Source organism: Cotesia glomerata, unplaced genomic scaffold (genome assembly GCF_020080835.1).
Source record: "Cotesia glomerata isolate CgM1 unplaced genomic scaffold, MPM_Cglom_v2.3 scaffold_11, whole genome shotgun sequence".
Taxonomy (NCBI): Eukaryota; Metazoa; Arthropoda; class Insecta; order Hymenoptera; family Braconidae; genus Cotesia; species Cotesia glomerata.
This window is the reverse complement of record NW_025401443.1, coordinates 1,296,959-1,318,633: the sequence shown is the minus strand read 5'-3', so window position 1 is coordinate 1,318,633 and position 21,675 is coordinate 1,296,959. Positions and strand designations below refer to the sequence as shown.

At 30.6% G+C, this 21,675-nt stretch overlaps 1 protein-coding gene and 1 long non-coding RNA gene across 2 annotated transcripts; both read right to left on the bottom strand.

Annotated features, from left to right (window-relative positions):
* Positions 1-540: 540 nt before the first annotated feature.
* Positions 541-1,020, bottom strand: LOC123273606. Its single transcript, XR_006511331.1, has 2 exons — positions 839-1,020; positions 541-767 (listed from the first exon to the last, which is right to left on the bottom strand). It is a non-coding gene; the product is annotated as an uncharacterized LOC123273606 (long non-coding RNA).
* A 942-nt stretch (positions 1,021-1,962) lies between these two features.
* Positions 1,963-3,480, bottom strand: LOC123273604. The gene is made up of 3 exons (XM_044741044.1): positions 3,314-3,480; positions 2,357-2,944; positions 1,963-2,264 (listed from the first exon to the last, which is right to left on the bottom strand). The coding sequence occupies exons 1-3, from the start codon at positions 3,330-3,332 to the stop codon at positions 1,963-1,965; spliced, it is 909 nt and encodes a 302-aa protein (XP_044596979.1). The 5' UTR covers positions 3,333-3,480.
* Between the last annotated feature and the right edge of the window lie 18,195 nt (positions 3,481-21,675).

The window sequence follows — 21,675 nt, the reverse complement described above, 5'->3', positions numbered from 1 at the left end:
TCATGTTGTTTTCTCATTGAAAATTATTTACTTTTTATTTAATACAAATTTATCTACGAGAATCCGCTTTGATTAACAACCTCCCTTACTCCCCTTGTTTCATTTTTCGACATCAATCCACAGTACTACATCTCATGAGATTACTCTCTCATTTTCTCAATAATTGCGTCGCTTAATACGAATGCTTAGCAGAAATTAATCATCAATGATATAGTACACATTCAATAAGAAACAAAATCAAATTACAGTCAACGCTCTCTGTATTTGATTCGCCCGTCCAGGACCATTCTCTGTACTTGACTCGTCCATAAGAGCTGTGTAAATTCGTCAAATACAGAGGAAAAATGTGGTCAAACACAGAGAGCGGTTAAAATACAGAGAGGTCCAATACAGAGAGCACTTGACCGTATCATTCATAAAAAAATTTTATAGCACAAAAAATATCATTGTATGTATTTTAATCATTTATATTCTATAAGGAAAACAATATAAAACTTTAGTACATCTATAATTATATTTAACAATTAAAAAGACGGAATAATCATTCAATTAACGTACTTTTATTGCAATTAGGGAATTTTTTCCGATACTCACTAATAACTAGTAATAAATATTGGAGCTGTTCTTCGTCTTTAGTAAGGCATTGATTGTAATCTTCAATTAGCGCTACACCACGTTCCGCGACATCATTGACAACAGCCAATTTACTAAAAAATTGTTGACATTCCTGAAAACTATCGATGCTGGACCACTTGTCGACTTCTTCACTTAAAAATTCATGTGGCAAGTCAAAGTCTTTTAAAATTGTTAACGATTCTGTTGAAATGAAGTCACTTACATCTTTGTGTAAAAATTCATGTAAGTTTTTGTAGTCAAATTCATATTTTCTGGCTTTAGTTTTTATAGGGTTCCGATTTTTCAAATTTTTTACCATTTTTTTCTTTACTTCCGGATCTACAGCATCGTCAAATAGAGAAATTATGGCTAATTTGTCACTTAAATACCACAAATGATCGCTCATTTTTTAAAGCTCCTTTTGATACAGATGAATTAATTTTATCATAGAGTATCAATTGTTGCATCAAAATTAAGTCATTATTTGCAGCTAAGATAGCAGAAGGTGAAGTGAACCAAGCTTTTATATAAATGACAATTATGAAAATACATACTTGGCGAATACTAGTTAATTCATGAGGGGTCAGCTTAAATTCTCCCCTAAAAATATATATTTTCAGGCAATAAATTACCTTCGACATCCAACGAGCATGACTCATCGCTCCTGGATGTTTAAAGGTGAAATTATCTTTTGGAATAACTCTAAAAAATTGACGATAACTCTAAAAATGCTCGGTAATCATTCCTCGGAAGATATTTCTGCAACAAATGAGTACGAATGAAAAAACTGATTTTCTTAATCTAGAATTAATAATTAAAAATCGTTTTTGAATACTAAAAGAACAAGATTTCAATTAAAACAAAGTACAAAATTCGATCAATTTTAATTTAACATAAATTACGAGTTAAAGATAATCACGTATATTTTTGTCTATGTTTAAAATGAATTGTATTCGATCGACACCAGGAAATTACTATTAATTTAAGGTTTAAATTTTTCCATTACACAATTTTTTAAATTTACCGAAAGGAAAAATTTCTTTTGAAAAATATGGGCATTCTAGTGACAAGACATTGATATGTTGGAAATTTTCAACAATTTCATTTCTTTGCAGAAGAAATCAAAATTTTTCGCACAGTAACTTTTTTGTTGGAAAATAGTTTAACTGATTAAAAATAAAAAACAAAAATACAATTTTAGATAGATAACTTGAGAATTTTCATTCAGAATTGTTTTTCCAAATGTAGAAAACTTCTTTCAATTATTTGCATTTTCTTAAAAAAAATTTTTTCTCTCAGTGTATAGTGAAAAAAGAAAGTTGTTTTTGAGTGCTTTTGTGAATGATATTATGTATCTATAAAATACCAACGAATAACTTGCCATAAAATCAAATGTTTCGTCTTTTTCTCTGATAGTACTTTAGCAACAATAGGATCATTAATTCCTGCACTGTATTTTGATTTATCTATCTTGTTCCAATTATTTTTGAATCTACCAAAAATTGAAACATTTGGGCCATTTTGCGTTGGCCAGTATACTTCAAAAACACCTTTAATGAGTAGTTCAATGACGTGATGACGACATGGCAACCAAATGAGCTTTCGCCCTAAAAGATTCTCTAGTTCTACGCCAGCGCCACGATGAATGCCTATTTAATAATAGAATCATTAATGAATTAAAAACAAACATGAAAAATAAAATCTCTCAATTCTAAATACTTTGTTAATAGTATTGATTTACCTGTATTTGTATATGCAGTATCAAAGCACACCGCTTTGACATAATCACTGACACCCCAATGCTTCAAAGTTGAGTTTACTGCTGAAGCTTGCTCAATTCCAGTTCCTGCTCCAATTTTTGGAATGCCTAATAATTGTTCAGCGCCAGACGATGTCAGAAGAATTGGGAGTCTATCTACAACATCTGCGCCAACAATATCGCTTAACAATTTACCATCCCAATGAACTACGTAATTATCATTGAACTTTAAGTCTTTTTTTAACCCTTCAGCTATTTCTTTTCGAAGAAGTATACGATTTCGTTGGATAGTTTTATAGCTTAAATTAACATTCCGAAGATCTATTCCAACGCTCTGTAAGGTAGCTGCCAAAATATATGTAGCATTTCTGTTGCTAACATTTGCACGATCAAGCGCAGCTGCTAAATTTGGAGTGATAATGTTTATTTTTGGTATTTTTTTTTCAGACAACAATTCTGTTTCAAAATCGGAAACATTTGAAATTTGACTGATAGTTGACTGCGACGATGTTAGTAACTCTTGACTAGGTGTAATTTCATTATTATTATTATCATTAACCAAATCTATTTCTGAAAAGTATTTTGATATTATTTACAAGAAAATGTGATCAAAGTATAACAAGATTACATAATATTTAGTTATCAATTAGTTATGCTGAGCATAAAAATTACACAGAAAAAAAACTTCTTGCACCAAGAAAATTTTAAGGAAGACAAAAGTTATTTTGGAGCAAAAAGAAATTTTCTGGGGTCAAGAAACTTTGACTTCATTAAAGAAATTTTTAATCTTCCTTAATATTTTCTTGAGCCAAGATAATTTACCTTCTAGTCAAGAATTTTTTTTTCTGTATACGGTTACGGGAACAGAATAAATTGCAATTATTTTTTCAGTTATTAATTTTATTAAATCAAGTATTATTGTAAATACCAAATATCTACCTATCTCATCGGTTTCCATAATTTCAACATATTTTCTCGAAGTTTCTGGTGAACTGGAGTTATCAGAAATTTCTGGTTGATTCAATAGTTTCTGAGCCGAAAAGTTGTTGATCTCTCCATTCAAACTTCTTAGACCGTTTTTTCCAGCGATATTAAATAACTGTTGAATTTTTGTTCAAAAACTCACTTCTTTTGTTTTTGAGCTTGTGATTTTATTCTTTTCTTATTGCACTGCAATAATTGCCATTTTTTGAAAAACTCAAGTATTTTGTTAATCGTATTTCGAAGCCCGGAGGTTAAAATTTGTAAATTTTTCCAACAATCTTGAACTATATTTGCAGTTTTTTTTGCACTTTCATTGACTTTTAGATGAAGAACTTTGTGATGATAAAAAAATAATAATAAAACTTCTTTTATAGTGGGAAGTTTACGACCATTAATTTTAGCTATTGGAACACCAATCAAATTAATTTTTTCGGTTGTCATATTGATACAGTTCTTTGATATTATTCAATTATATTTACGTAATCAAAAATCACAACAAATAAAGAGAGTCAGGTTGTAATAAAATTGTAACAACACTAGAAATTAGACACACAACTCACAACACGAATACTGAGATTAAAAGCGACGCTCGATCCACAATTAACAATGAAGAAAGATGCTACAGTTATCTAAAAAACATAACCTCTCTATTTGTAGAACAATGGAATGTAAGAAATACCGAAAGTGAAGGTCGAACTAGGGGTCTTTTTTTTTTAGAAATGGTGATAGATGAATAAAAACATCGTGGCGCTATATAATACGATACTAATAATTAATAATATTGTTTTGAGGTTATGTTCAATCGGTTGGCTTTGTATTAAGCGACGCAATTATTGAGAAAATGAGAGAGTAATCTCATGAGATGTAGTACTGTGGATTGATGTCGAAAAATGAAACAAGGGGAGGTTGTTAATCAAAGCGGATTCTCGTAGATAAATTTGTATTAAATAAAAAGTAAATAATTTTCAATGAGAAAACAACATGATTGTTATTTTTTAAACTATCAAAACACAGTGAAAATGCAATTTTCTGCAGAAAATAGCTTTTCAATGCCAATAAATAAAAAATATATTATGATTTTTCAAATTTTTCATAATTCTGTTGATAAAATAAAAATTATTATCTATAAAAGATCAAAATTTTCAATGGGCTCAAAAAATTAAATTTACAGCGAAAACCAGAATTTTATTTTGACATCAACTTTAACTTTGAATAACTTTCAAAGGAGTGAATTTAGCTAAAAATGTTAAGAGATATTTTTTGTGTTCAAATTCCCTTCGAATCTCTATTGAATTTTTTCCGGATACTAATTTTTAAGTGAATTACAAAATTCCAAAGTTAAACAATAAAATTCTGAAATCTTATCAATTTTCAAGGCGTGTTTATAAGAAAACGGTTCATCTGACGAAAAATTTCAATCAGTCTTTTTTTGTAGACAATTAAATTTGCTTCAAAACATCTAAGTTTATTTCATTTACCTCGATGGTTTAAGAGTTATGAGACAAAAACCCCGTTCCGGAAGAAAAAAATTAAAAGTTGCGATGATAGAACCTCTTAATATAAAATATTAAGGGCTCAAATTCCTCACAACATATTTTTTTTTTGTCATCCCAAATAATATTTTTCGATATACAAAAAAAAAAAAAAATAGTTAATTTTTTTGGCTCCAGTCTAATATATATATATGCTGCTGCATATATCTGCCTGCTCACTCTGCCTTCTGCTAACTGCTGCTATATATATATATTAAGGGTGATTTTTTTTACTTTATTTTATTTTTTTCGGGTCCCATCGTGAATTCTTGTTGGAAATACCTAAAAAAAAATTCCCTGAAAGTTTGAGCTCTTAATATTAATTAACGTCCTCGACCAAGGCATGTGAATATTTCCCATTGAAAATACACAAAAACTTTGATTTTTAATTTTTGAATTTCTAAAGCTCAGCGGCATTTCATGGGATCACTTTGATCGAAGATGGTTTTTTCTTAGAATTGAACGTTCTACAAAAGTGCCCATTGCCGCAAAGTCGTAACTCACACTGGCGAGGCAGTACGGGCCACTGAACCTGATTTTTCATAAAATTGGCGTTTTCGCATTTATCTCGTAAATATCAAGAGCTACGGAAAAATGTAAATGACAAACTAAAGAATTCAATTTTCAATAAAAAGTCCTATGGACCAAGTCGCTAAGATCAATATTAAGCGAGATATTAAGCCTTGAATATATTTTTTCGTGAAATTTTGGCCGATCATTGATTTAAACTTATTAATATCTTGTTTACTTTCTCTGTTTTTTATATTTTTTTTCAATATATTTTTTTAAGGCTAGAAAAACAGGATATGATAAGTATCCTACATTATGAAAGCTTATATCTTAAGAATCTTTAATAAATAATAGATTTACGAGTTTCTGCATAAAACTTATGAATTCAATTACACTTAAATAATTTATATATACTATTAAAAGTTTATTAAATTATAATAGTTCGAATTATATTAACAACAATAAGTATTTAATAAAAATAATAACAACAATACCAATTAATTATTATTGAAAGCAGAAAAATGAATTGTTAGATTAATTCATTGTCAGTATATTGTGATTTTTTACACGATGTGTATTGAGATCGATGATGCTGAACAGTTTGAAAAATTCTTAGTCTTTTATCTTCGTTTTAAGTCAATACTTCATTAAAACTTTCGGCTAGCGCTACTCCTCTTTCCGCAGTATCGTTTACTACTTTTAACTTTTTGAATGTATAATAACATCGTTTATACTCAAGATTTGATTCCCACAAACTTGGATCTGTATGCAAAAATTCATAGGGGAGCTCGAATTGCTCAAAAATAAACAACGAGTTTGGATTAACAAAATCGCTTATGTTTTTCTCAGATAACGACGTTATTTCTTCATAAGCGACTGATAAACGTTTATTAGGCTTTTTGACCGCTACCTGGTACACGGAGAGAAAAATATAGGAATTTTTCCAAATGGTTCCTATGATAAAATTATCATTATAGGAATCAATCCTATATTGATTATGGGAACTATACCCATAATATATTGGAATGGATCCTATACAATAATGGAATAGCTCCAATATATTATGGGAAATATTCCTATAATTATGGTAATCATTCCTATAGTATTATAGGAATAATTCCCATAATTATGGGAATGGTTCCCATAATTATAGGAATGGTCCCTATACTATTGTAGGAGTGATTACCATAATTATAGGAATAATTCCTATAATTATAGGAATAATTCCCATAATATTATGGCAATGACGCAGATGATAGGAAAATGGTTGTTTTCATGAAAATAAATAAATAATAACTTCAAATATATAAAGTAATTAATATATATTTTTTTGTTGAAAATTAATATTTTACGAGAGTAGAAAAATTTTTTTTTTACGATGTTACTTCACGTATGTTTTTAATCTTAAATTGCTTATTTTAACTTAGTTAAAATAGTGTTTATTAATCTAGAAAAATAATGTAACAAGTCTAAAATTTTTCTAGGAAAAGGAGGATTTTCTTACTATACAATTACAGGAAAAAAATAGATGTGAAAGGTCATTGTTTTTACAATTCCATTTTATTTTCGAAACAAAATATTTATTTACAGTATTTAAAACTAATTAAATCCATCGTTTAGGTACATAACTTTTATTATTTATATAACCAATGTTACTTATTTTACATATTTCAAACGTTGTTATTGGAAGACAAGTAAAATTGTTTGAATTAGTAAGTATTTCAAATGCTTCAAAGTGGTTATCAAATTCACAAATAACTTGAGTTGTAATGATAAATAGTTGATTGATATTATCTTTAATTATTAACTCAACAATGTAAAATTTAGGACCATTTTCTGAAGGCATCACCAATACAGATGTTTCACTAATCTTATGATTGCCTATCCAATCTACATAGTTGACAACAGTAAAGTTACTTGGACATGTTGGAAGGCTCAAACGGAACGCATGAAATTTTTTATGATTTTTCAACAAACTATTATCAATAGATCCAACTGTATAAAATGAATTTTCGTCATTTTCATACGATAAATAATAATTCAGTTTGAGTTGACTTTTTACGGCAATACTATGATTAATATTAATTCTACTTAAACAAACGCGAGCATATTTTCTAGCAGATTGATGTTTATTTTCGAAGTTCATAGAACATAAATTCCACGGTGGACCCATAGAACCATACATTCTCCGATAGTGCAAAAGGATATGGAATTTGAAGCTTAGTGGATGATTTGGAAATAATTCACAAAATAATATTAAAAATTCTGATATTATACTTTCTAAGAAAAATTCTGTACCACGGGCACAACTTTTAGACGTTGTGATATTGTTATTGTTATAGGTCCCTGTTATAGGGATATAGATATTGTTATACTTTAGGTTATTGTTATGGTATAGATTGTGGATCAAAACTACCACTGATTAATTATTATTATTATTATTATTATTATTGTATTTATTATACTTAAAATAACGATCGACATTACTACTGATGAATTTTTGGTCGTATTTGAATTATTAGAGAATCAATAAATTGAAAAGAATATTTTTAGTTAATTATAATTAATTACTTACCTTAGTATTCAATATGGAAATAAGTCAAATAATTAATAAAACATGTTATTGCGAGTGAAATAACATTGAATTTGGACATCACAAGAACTCAATTATGTTGTTGTAGGTTAGGAAAATAATTTTCGTACTATTGGATTAAAAAAATTTACTTAAATATTATAGGAACCGTTACTATAATATTATGTGAATAGTTCCCATAATTATAGGAACAGTTTCTATATATTATAGGAATAGTTCTCATAATTATAGGAATAGTTCCTATAATTATAGGAACAGTTCCAATATCATTATGAGAACTATTCCCATAATTATGGGAACCATTCCTATAATTATAGGAATTATTCCCATACTGAAGTGCCCATAAATGTGGGTATCGTTCCCATAATTATTGGAACCATTCCTATAATCATAGTAACAGTTCCCAAAAATTATGGGTATCATTCCCATAATCCAAGTAATAGTTCCTAGAATCCTATAGGAAAACATTTCATTAAAATTATAGGAAAAATTCCCATATTTTTCTCTCCGTGTAATTTATTTTTTGGACGATCTTTACTTTTTCTTCTACTGACACAGTTTCATCAAAAAGAGCTAAACAAGCAAGATTTTCGTGTAAGTACCACAAATGCCGAGACAATTTATCGAGTGCTGCATTTGCAATTTCTGGATGTATTTTTCTGTAGTCAATAAGATCTTTTACTAATTGCAAATCCGAGTTTGGAGCATTTATTGCATTAGCAGCAGTAAACCATATTTTTACATAAAATATTACGATGAAAACACATATTTTCTGCGAAATTTTTTCTTCGTTTGCTCCCATTTTAAACTGGTTTCTAAACATATATATTTTCAAGCAATAGAGAGCTTTCGATAACCACCGTGCGTGATGAAAAGCACCAGGTGCTTTAAATTCGGCTCTATGACTTTTGATACCACCCAAAAAGATACAGCTCAGCTCCAAAAACTCCTTGTAATCATTTCTCGGATGATGATTCTAACAAAAAATAAAAAAAATTTAATAATTGCGGCCAGAAAAGAAGATATTTTCAGAATTTTAAAGTAAAGAATATTATTTAAAAAGGCAAAATTTATAAAACTAAATCACTCAAAAATTCGAGTTATATCGAAGTATGCAAAATAACTACACTGATAAAAGGATTTATTTACTATTATTAATTTGATTTATTTGAAGATAATAATTTAATTTAATAAATATTTTTTAACATTAAATAAATATTTATTAGGGAGAAAAGTACATTTAATAATATTTAATAAATATTTATTAATAGATAACAAATATTTATTAACAGTTAATAAATACTTGGTTGAGTTAATTTGTTTGGCTTGCAATGTCATATGATATAAAGGTTGCTTATAAACAAAAATCATCCTTATAAATTATTTGCATTAATTATATTACATTATAATAACATTTATTGTAAACTACCAAATTCTATCACAGCTCATAATTATTTTTTATATTTTTACATATTAAAAACGTTATTTTATTAAGTGAATTGAATTATTATCAATGTATTCCAGTTATAGGGTTATAAAAAGTGTCAAAAGAAAATTGCTATTTTTGCTTTTTATCCTAAATAAATATTTGTTAACAGTTAACAAATATTTATTAACTATTAATAAATTAATAAATATTTATTAACAGTTAATAAATTCTACGTAATGAATACTAATTAACTGTTAATAAATATTTATCAAATCCCATGATGTTAAAAAATCATTTATTAACAGTTAATAAAGCTTATTAAATATTAACAAGTCCTTCTATCAGTGTATCAGAAAGATCTAATGACTGTAAAAGAAATTAACTTTATAAATAATAATTCTTTCAATGGTAAAACTATTTATGAATTAATTAATACCTTCAGTTGATTTTCTATGAAGTCAAGAATATCGTCTTTTCTTTGATTTAAAATAAGTACAATATCTTTATCCTCTGTGCCGATTTCATACGCAGATTTATCAATTTTTTCCCAATTATCTCTGAGTCTTTTGAAAATTGGTACATTTGGACTATTCGTCACTGGTCAAGCAACTTCTGCAACATTTCGTAACATCAATTCAGAAGTATGATGGCGACAAGCAAGATATAATAAGTCACGGCCAATTTTATCTTCTAATAATGCACATGCGCCATTAAAACAACCTAAAACAAAGAATTAGTTATTGATAAACTGTTATTTAATTATCAGTTATTCAAATTTTTGACTCAGCTTATATTTTAACTCAACATTCGTAAAATAATTAAAAAATTAATCAAATTCTTATTTGAAAATTTCTTCCCAAGTCAAAAAACAAATACTGTGATATAAATTCATTCAACCACAACATTAACTTACCGGTATTTAAACTAGTTGTATCAAAGCACATTGCTTTATCATTATCGCAAAGATCCCACTCTATCAGCGTTTCAAAAATGGCTGAAGCTTGGCTTTCACCTGTGCCATCAGAGAGAATCGGAGTTTTTAAATTTTTATCAGTATTTATTCCGGTGACGTGTATTGATAATCGTTCTGCTTTTGGTTGACCATTTCCCGCAGGAAGCATCTTTCCATCCCAGTGCACTACGAGAGAGTCATCAAAAATTTCTTCTTCTTTGATCGTATCGACAATTTCTTCTCTTTTTGAAATACGCGCATTGCGAATAGTGGAGTGACTTAAATTATATTTATCAATCTCAAGTCCTAAACTTTGAATAACAGCAAAAATGATGTATATCGCATTTCTGTTACTAGTTTTAGTTCTATGTAGTGCTAATACTAATTCCGAAGTCAGAATATCAATTTTATTTTTCTTAGGCGCTGGCATTGTATCTTCAAAGTCTGAACAAGTTCGCTTCAATTCACTGGAATTTGATATGGAACTACAGACACTATTTAAGGACGACTGTTGGGATAGTTTCATTCCTGAAATGAAAAATGTTAACAGTGAATTAGTAAACATATTAGCTGAATGTTAAACAAATCAAATATAATTAAACAAAACTATTATAATATTAGAACTAACCAATTTCCTCATTATTGGGAGTTTCTACTTCCATCGCAGACAGATTTCCAGAAGTTTCTTCTGGTATAACGTCAATTGCTGGTAGATGGATATTTCTATTTCCTTTACGACAATCTGTCAAAAATTGCTGCAAATTTTTCAGTAAATTTTTTAGTGCAGCACAGTTTGCAATGTCAAATAATTTATCAAGACATTTGCTAAACTGTTCCACATTTGTTCGTTGTCTTTTCGATGTCTTTGCACGACTTTGATAATTCTTCAGTTTCATGTAGTCACTGTGAATTTTTTCCAATTTTTTAATACTGTGCTGAGGTCGAGAAGTTGGAATCAAAAGATTATCCCAAATAGCATTCGTATCACTGATCACACTACTAGCACTTGCTCGTATACTTAATTTTAAGGATTGATGTTTGTACATAAAGAGATTCAATACATCCCTACACGAAGGTAACTTAATATTATTAATATTATGAATTTCAAATCCAATTAAATAATTATAAACTCTATTTCCGATTTGTTCAGACATCTTTGACAAGAATAAAAATGATAGAAAAATGTAACGCAACGTAAAGCATACAAATGCGACGCGAGTACATTCAGTGTTCACTGAGCTTTGTTCTCGATATTTGCGGCATTAGTATCACACAATAAAGAACAAAAAAAGCGCTGCAATTAGGCGGGCGATTTATTAAACTAATTCAAGGTTACGTAAAAGAGAGGATTTTTGGAGAGGAGAGAGGCTTTCGATTTGCGGACAATGACTGAGCTTTCGCTGGTCGCGTACTTTTTGTCAAACGTTGTTGATCAACTGGTGGGGGAATCACCGCGATGTTAGTAACATCGCAACGTTGCCATTAGATTATTAAGTACCTACTGACGGAGAAGAAACAAAGAGAAAAGTGTTTGATTAAATGTTTATTATCATTAAAGGTTAAATATTGTAGATTATTTATTTTGCTTCAGTTTTCTAGCCTTAAAAAAATATATTGAAGAAAAAATATAAAAAACAGAGAAAGTAAACAAGATATTAATAAGTTTAAATCAATGATCGGCCGAAATTTTACGAAAAAATATATTCAAGGCTTAATATCTCGCTTAATATTGATCTTAGTGATTTGGTCCATCGGACTTTTTTTGTTGAAAACTGAATTTTCAACAAGTTTGTTGTTTACATTTTTTCCGTAGCTCTTGATATTTACGAGATGAATGCGAAAAAACGCCAATTTTATGAAAAAGTCAGGTTCAGTGGCCTGTACTGCCTCGCCAGTGTGAGTTACGACTTTGCGGCAACAAACACTTTTGTAGAGCGTTCAATTCTTAGAAAAAATCATCTTTGATCAAAGTGATCCCATGAAATGCCGCTGAGCTTTAGAAATTCAAAAATTAAAAATCAAAGTTTTTGTGTATTTTCAATGGGAAATATTCACATGCCTTGGTCAAGAACGTTAATTAATATTAAGAGCTCAAACTTTCAGGGAATTTTTTTTTGGGTATTTCCAACAAGAATTCACGATGGGACCGAAAAAAAAAAAATAAAGTAAAAAAAAAAATCACCCTAATATATATACATGAAGTTTGTTTGAACTAAGAAAATTGTAAAGAAGACCGAATGTCTTTTAAAGCAAGATGAAATTTTCTTGAAATAAGAAAATTTTTTTTTCCTCGAGAATATTTTTTTCTGCGTATAAATGATGACACTGATTTTTAAATTAAAAATAAAAATCAAAGCGAGTTATGTTAAAATATTTCTAAAATTTGATAATTATTTACAAGTGGGGTCAAACGTATTTTTGACCATATCTAGGTGAAAAATTAACACTCTTGAATTTTTTTCAATTTGCTCGTTTTCACGGTGGATTTATGTTGATATCGAAAATATCAGAAATTTAATATAACGATAACTTGTTTGCCTTCAAAAGTTGGAAAAAATTTTGGCTTTTTTGTTTTTGGATAAAATTTCTATTTTATCTTTTTTTTTGATGTTTTTGATATATTTTGTTTCGGAAAGTTCATAAAAAAAACGAACAATTTAAAAAAAAAAAATTGAATATCACAATTTTCTAAAAAATTTATAAACTGTCAAAAAATTTGTTAAAATTGTGGTAATCAATTTTTTTTTAATTGTTCATTTTTGTTTCATTTTCAAAAAAAATATATAAAAAATTTCGATCAAAAAAATGAAAATGGTAGACCCTACTTGTAAATAATTGACTAAAATTTTATATAGGATAAAAACACATTATATAAATATGTTTTAACTTAACACGTAGTTGCTGGCTACTGGTGTTCTCATCCTCCTTATAACAGATGATATTTAGATGATAATAAGCAACCAAGTCACCTAACATTTATGGAAATTTTTTTTTAGTGTCATTTAATAACATGTTTAATATCAAACAAACATATATAAACCCGAATTTGCTAACGACAAGAGTTATAAAAGAATATTATCGGAGACATAATTTTTATTTCAACTCTACACTTACAAAATTTATTGAAAAGATAAAAGTTTAAAATTTTCTAAGTCCATTTTTTGACTTAGAATTTTTTCGTAATAGTAAAAATTTTATATGTTCTAAAAAATAAAAAAATGAAATCAACCTACAGACCCTCGAAGTAGGTTCGTTAGGATCAAAATACTGTTTTAAAACTGTGATTTCGACCTCAACAGCCTATTTTTAGGCCGATGAGGGTGAAAATACAGTTTTAAATTTCAATGCAAGCCCAACAACAAAAAAAAGGAGTTGATAATTTATTAATTTTATTAATAATTATTAATATTTCATTAATTAATCAAAATAAATATGCTATCGATACTTCTTCATTTCCCTTAAGTCGAACTGTGTCTTATTTCGATACTAAAAATTATTATTTCATTAATTAACAAAAGTAAATCAGCTGTTGACCATTTTTTAACCCGTTTGAGTTGATAACTTATCAATTTTACCAATAATAATTAATATTTTATTATTTAACCGAAAAAAATCGGCCATCGAAACTTTCTTGTTTTCCTTTGTCAAACTGTGTCTTATTCTGATAACAATTATTATTATTTCATTAATTAACCCGAATAAATCAGCTGTTGACCATCACGTAACCGAACCTCGTTGATGTAATAATAATTGTTTAATTTTACCAATAATGATCGTGATTCGATTAATCAACTCAAAGAAATCGGACGCTCAGTGCATTGGTTCTTGCAATTAATTTGTAATTTAAAATTATTTTTTATTTAAAAAATAAAATTACAATCCATTAGCGGCTGCCTAGTTCTACTGCTTAACCCTTGCTCCTAATTTTTTCCATCGAAAATTACCTCAATTTCTTCAGATAAATATAACAATTCTGTCTCTTACTAACTTTCGTTAATTATTACAGTAATTAAGAAAAAAAATAAAATTCTACTTGTTTTCTAATTAGTAATCATTTTTATTATTCGAATTAAAAATCAGAAATAATCTACAGACGTCTAGAGCCTCTCACTGACCCTTGCTACTGATTTTTTTAATAGATATTATTCTTAGTGTTCTGATAAAAAATAGAAATTTAGTCACAGCCGCCCAGGGCCTCTCACTGATCTTCACTACTGATTTTTCGATGAATAATTACTCCAGTAATTAAAAAAAAAAAAATGAAATTTAGTTACAGTAGCACAGAGCCTCTTGCTGACTCTCGCTACTGATTTTCCAATTAATAATTATTTTTATTATTTCAATTAGAAATAAAAAATCATCTACAGACGTCCAGACTCTCTTATTGACCCTTGCTACTGATTTTTTGATAATAAATTATTCTTATTATTCTAATAGAAAATAAAGTCCAGTCACAGGCACCCAGAGCTTCTTAATAACTCTCGCTACTGATTTTTCAATCAATAATTTATTTTATTATTCTAATAAAAATAAAAAATCAGCTCCAGACGTCCAGAGCCTCTCACTGACCCTCGCTACTAATTTTTTGATTCGAAATTATTGTCATTATTTTAATAAAAAATAAAAATTCAGTTCCAGCCGCCTAGAGCCTCTTACTATCCCTTACAACTGATTTCTTAAATAATAATTATTTTCATTATTCCAATTCAAAATCAAAAATCAGCTACAGATGTCTAGATCCTTTTACTGACCCTCGATACTGATTTGTTAATGAATAATTACTCTAATAATTAAAAAAAAAAATTAGGATAACGGTTGACCCTAAAGGCCATCCCTGCAACTTCCCGCTGATTCCGTTAATACCTGGCCGCTTTTTTGAGCTCTTCGAGCTCAAAAGTACAATCTGTGTGTTGCTTTAAGCTCTCCGAGCTCAAAAAGATACCTTTTCTATGCTTTTGAGCTCTTTGAGCTCAAAAGTCTGATAGAAGTTTCATGGAACACTATTTTTTGAATGTTCATACCGCAATAACTTTTGAATGAATGAACCGATTTTTACGCGGTTGGCGGCATTCTACGTAATTTTTTAAGCCTTATAAATAATTTCTAAGTTTCAATTGGTCAAACTAGAAATTTCGGAGTAACTCTGAAAAAACACTTTTTTCGGTTTTCTTTCGTTCACGATATCTCTTGAACGAATCAACCGATTTTGACCAGCTTGGTGGCAATCGACGTGGTTTTATGATTTTAAGAGCTGATAAGTTTTTGGAATCGATCGGTAGAGCTGTTTAAAAGTTATTCCAAAAAATGTCGAAGTTATGTTGAAAAAATCCTTATTTCCAAATATTTCGTCGAGGATATCTCTCGAACTAATCAATCGATTTTCACGTTTTTGACGGCAATCGACGCGGTTTTTTAACCTCTAAAATTATTTTATATCATCAAAAACGATCCGAGAAGAAATGACGAAGTTATGTGAAAAAAACAGTTTTTTCGGTTTTTTTCGGTTTTATTTCGTTCACGCTATCTCTCCAACGAATCTACCGATTTTGACCGGATTAGCGCTGATCGGCGTGGTTTTTTGACGTTAAGAGTTGATTAGTTTTTAAAATTGATCGATTGAGCCGTTTAAAAGATATTCCAAAAAAACCACTTTCAAAAATGATTTTTTTCTAATTTTTTTTTGAGATTTTTCAAAATTTCTCAAAATCTATCGGTCCGAATCGGTTCAAATTCTCAGGAAATCTAAGTTTGGCGAAGCCCTTTCGAATGGCACCAACCGCGATGAAATCGGTTCAACCGTTCAAAAGTTATAAGTGATTCACATACTTACACACACACACACACACACACACACACACACACACACACACACACACACACACACACACACACACACACACACACACACACACACACACACACACACACACACACACATACATACAGACATAGTGACAACCTCGCGGGGATAGTCAGGGAAGCTTCCTGTGACCTTCAAACGTCGAGATCTGATGAAAACTCGATTTTTGCAAAACGGGGTGAAAACAATAACTTCCCGATTTTTGAAAATCTGAGATTTTTAGCGGGAAGTTAAAAAAAATATCTGGAACTGTTGCCCAGTTTCTCTGCCTAAGCTTTGCTACTGATTTTTTTAAATAAAAATCTCACTTATAATTCCCAACAATATCTTCTGTTTTCCCCGTTTCATTCCACAAAATTTTGTGCCTGTAACAAATTAATAAAAACATCCGTACTTACATTCATACGCGCATTGTTACTGACAAATAATCGATTTTAAGCTATTCAAATCAATTTTAGATGATAAACGATTGATTTTAAAAATAAAAATTGATTTTAGACTATAACTACTAAATTTGATGTTATTTGAATTAATTTATTATTATTAAAATAAACTTCAGACACTTAATAATTAATTTTATGACAGGCAAATTTATTTTATAGAATTAAAATTAAATTTAAATTGTAAATGATTAATTTTGAACAATGAAAATCAATTTTACAAATATTTAATTTTTAATTATAAATTATCATAATTAATTTAAGATTGTAAATATTTAATTTTAAATTATTAAAATTAATTTATTATTATTTCATTTTTTATTTATTTATTGCATTAAACATTTACAAAATTTGTTTTTAGCAAGGGGGGTAAAAAGTGTATAATTCGCACATGAGACTATAATATACATGCAATGTTAGAGAAGAATATACAATATTGATAAGATGAAAAAAAAGAAAAATTTTTTTTTTTACAATAATGTCTTGATTAAAATATAAGTATTCGTTAGTATAATAAAACGAGAATTAAGTTGTAAGTTCGATAAAAATATTTACATTTTGTTTACAAATCATCCGTGAGAACAACGACTAGACCATAAATAATCCATTTTCAAGGGAGTGAACATTTATAAGTGCAGAGCCCAAGCTCTCAGCTGTAGTGACTTGGTGATAAAATTTATAATTGGATACAGAATTTTTGAGTCGGTCGAGGAAAGTAAAACTAGAATTTGCTCACCGTTAAGCTGAAGATTATGGAGGTATTGGGATCTGAAACTTGGGAAGTAAGGACATACAACAAGGAGGTGTTCAATGGTGTCTAGCTCCCTAAGATTACAGAGTTTGCAGGTGGAGTGCGGAACGAATCTCATCAAAAGTTTTTTTGTGTTCAGGCAGCAGTTATATTTTTTCGCCAGTCTCAGGTGCGCTACCAAGTGCTTGCAGTTGAGCGGGAAATTCAACAACAGGTATCTGGCCGGGGTATGTGGGTCTGGCAACCGTAGAGAGAATTCGAGTGCCTTCGAAGTTCTTGCTGCATTTGTGTCAATGCTATACAAAATGGATTTGTACCGATTAAGGGGTTACATGGGTTTCGTCGGGTAAAAAAAGGCCTATTTTCAATATTTTTTTTTCTATGTAAAAAATTATTTATTTAATTCAAATTTTTTTCTGTCTTATAGATACATATTTAAAGAATAATTTCTAAAATTTTCAAAAAAAAAAAAATTAAAACTCCTCCATTGTGACGTCATTTCCGGTGACCCCTCGGAAAAAAGGTGCATCTGCGTTGTCAGCATAACTCCTGACAAAATCATCTAAAATGAAAAAACAAAAATAAGTTTTTTAGTTAAGACCATAAACTCGTGCTTGAACGAAGGAAAGAAAAAAAAAGTAAAAATTGGAATTTTGGCAGACATTTTTCCAAAAAAATGAAAATTTCGGTCAAATTTGCTTGACATTTTGTTTTTTTTTTAAATAGTTGTAATTGAAAAAAAAAAAAAATCCTTCGTCCAAGCACGAGTAAATTGTATCTCGAACACCTGTATGAAATTTCATCAAGATCGGTTGAGTAGTTTTCGAGAACATTTGACAACCGACATTGAAAACACGGTTCCGAGAAAAACGCGTTTAAAGTTTTGAGTAACAATAAAAGTGGAAAAAATAATGTTTTTTGTAACTTACAGTAAATCGTCGATTCTTGGGCCATAAAGTAAAGATCCTGCAGCAGTTGCAATGTCCAGGGCATCCTTTTGCTCCTGTCGATGACGGATTCTGGCTTCGCGAGTCTCGCTCGCAGATTTTTTTTCGGCTGCGCATACACGGTTTTCATCCGAAATTCGGGCATATTCGTAGGAGTTTCGGCCTAATTTTAAATCCATACCGTGCATAATCAATAATAAAGCTGATGTTCCTTCATTGAAGATACAAGCAGCGACCAATGCCGCAATATTAACAATCTTTGAACCAGCAGGAAGTATTTTTGGAGTAATTTTCCAGATCAACTGGTTGAAGCTCTCGTTGTTATTTTGTGTGAAACCACCAACACACCGTTCAAGAAGCTCATCCTTACTGAGATCATCATATATTGGTTTCATAGCAATCAAAACTTCATCTGGTAATGGAGTATACTCATGTTTAAATGATGAAAGAGTATTTGTAGCTGATGCTCGTTGCCAAGCGCACCAAGAGTCTGGACCTTTTGGGCAGTTATCGTGCTGAGGTTTTGTATCTGTAGAGCTATAGTGATAATAGGTAGCCCATATAGCCTCTTTCATTTTTTCTACTGATTCACAGTTTCTCCTTATCGCCAAACCATAGTACACAGTTAATTTGTCTATTAGTTTACTGGTCAGTTTACCTTTGCCAGAAAGAATTTTTTTTTGTGTTTTTTTACCTTTTACTATTTTTTCCTCAGTTGTTTTCTTTACTAACTCACGCAAACGGATCCCCATTCTTTTTTGCACGTGTCCAACGCATTCTTTTTTAGTGATAACAAAATCGTCACCGTAAGGCTGGGCTTTGAGAAGACCAGAGTAGGTTTTTGAGTCCCCATCTCCTATATAATTTACGAACCTCAGTCCATATTTGACAATCGAGCGTTTAAACATTTCAATAATCGATGAGACTTCCATGTTTCCTGATGCTCCAGTGTGATTGGCGGTGCATTGATTTGTTTCAATGTGTTCTTCTTTCCATTCTTCATATTCTGCAGTATCTAATTTTTTTTTCCAGCTTTCACATAACTTACAATAAGAAGATTTCACCAACACATCCAACACTTCCCGAATAATATCCGATTAGTGAACTCACACCATATAGTGATGAGAAACCACGTTACTTCCAGGTACCGTCACCGGAAACACTCACATCTGTCGTATCTTGTAAATCGTTTTCAATATTTGTAAATTGTTTTTCTTCTTCAGCAGCAGATGAGAATAGAGTCTGAGTAACTGTCTCAATACACTCATGTATTTTATCAATATAAAAATCGTATGTAGACTGGTTTAAAAATGAACTGCTTATGTCCATCAAACCGCAGAATTTCTTGCATCCGGCGAGCCCTAAGCCCAATATTCTCATAACAAAAATGAACCGGCGATTTAGTTCATACATTCTTCCGATTTTTTGACAAGATAAAATATATTTTGGATCACATCGTTCACATTCTACTACGATTTTATATCCCAGACCAAATTTCGAACATTGCTTAAATTGTACTTTACCATTACACAATTGATCTTTATCTTCATCGTCAATAATGTTAGAACACCGCACAAACGATGAAAGAGTTGAGAAAACCAAGGCAAAATCTATGATTGAATATTGGAGTGTATCCTCTTCTGGCACGTGCTCTTTATCATCACCTTTTAATTTTTTTGCTGAGGTGCTCGTGAAGGAACTATCATCAGTTTCCGGATCTTTAGGATTAAAGGACTGTCTCCTTTTTCTCGGTCTATCTTTTCTACGAGCTCCAACGGTTAACTGTTTTCTTGAAATTTTATGCATTGTTTATCAACTTCATAAATGACACTAGATAACCACAAATAATACCACGTTTTTAATAAATTATATGATAGAAACTTGAGATAACCTCAAATGAACCTCGTGCTTCAAGAAGTAATCACCAAATAAAATATTTCAAACTAGTTTTCCTTAGGAAGTGAAAGTAATATACAACAATGACAGACAAACAATAGACGAGCAGCTGCTCACTATACCTGAGGCGCGCTGACCCTTCTATACCTGACTTGGAGCGCACACCTTCATAAGGTTGTATCTCCAAAACTATTATTCGGATCGACTTGAAAATTTAGGACAATATTCTTGAGATGTTGTAGAAATCAATGAGCCAAAAAAAAAATCGATTTTTTGAACCCACGAAACCCATGTAACCCCTTAAGTATTGGTACAGTTTTAGCTTCCCATTGAAGATGGTCCACCGTATCAAAGAGTTCTAGAGCATCGCATTCTGTCAGAAATGCTTTCAGCTGTGACGCCCAGTTGAACATCGAGGCTGTTCGATTGTTTTTAGCCAGGTTTAAAAGGCGTAGAAGGCAAATTTTATGCAAGCAGTTGTCGTTAGCTTCGAGTGTTTCAATCACCCATCTCAAGATACAGGTCATGGCTTTCAAGGCGACGGGATCGAGTCCGAACTATAGGCGTACAGCCCAGTTTGGAGTGTTTCTCGGCAATTTAAACAGCTTCTTGAAGAAGAAAGTTTGGGCAGGTTCCAATGAGTTTCTGTATCATAATCCCCAGGCTGAAATAGTGTCTAAGAATACCGAACGTACGCGTTCCATGAATCACATTTAGCTTTTGACAATATAGACAAGGACACACCCGAAGCTCTCTTTGCTTTGCTGATAGCAGAGTTCAGGGCTTCTGGCCCTCTGGTTGACGTGGATACCTCGACTCCCAAATAAGTATAACTCTTGACTAACTCAAGGCAGGTTTGCTTATAAGTTATGTAGTGTGAGGGGCAGTCACGTACTCTCTCTGCTGCTTTAAAAACGAGGATTTTCGTTTTGGCTTTGTTGACTGTTAGTTGGTTTAAGTCACAGTACTCTTCAAGGGCTATCTCAGCTTACGCAAAAGGTCTATATGCGAATGGGCAAAAATTACAGTTTCATCTGCGTACAGCAGCAGGAGAATATCAACAACTTCATTTATGTCCAGAGCATAGAGACCTTTGGAGCGGAAGAATTTTTCAAAGTCATGCAAGTACAGGAGGAACAGGTCCGGGCTTAGGGATTCACCCTTTAAAACACCTTCATTGATCTTAAAGTGTTCTGACCTTCCTTGGTTCTGACTTGCATAGACGCTTGGTCATATAGTGATCTTATGGTATTGATAAACTTGCTGCTGACATTTAGATCTTGGAGTTTCTGCCAAAGACGCGCATGAGGCACAGAATCAAACGCTCTTTGGAAGTCGACAAGTACACCGTAAATTTCTCTGTCATCGTTATGACGGAATTGTATCTGAATGGCACTGAGAAGCGTA

What these genes read in the sequence shown, in the direction of transcription:
- LOC123273604 (XM_044741044.1), bottom strand. An exon ending in TACTGCATATACAAATACAG is followed by an intron (nt 2,265 to 2,356) that starts GTAAATCAATAC and finishes ATTATTAAATAG; the next exon opens with GCATTCATCGTGGCGCTGGC.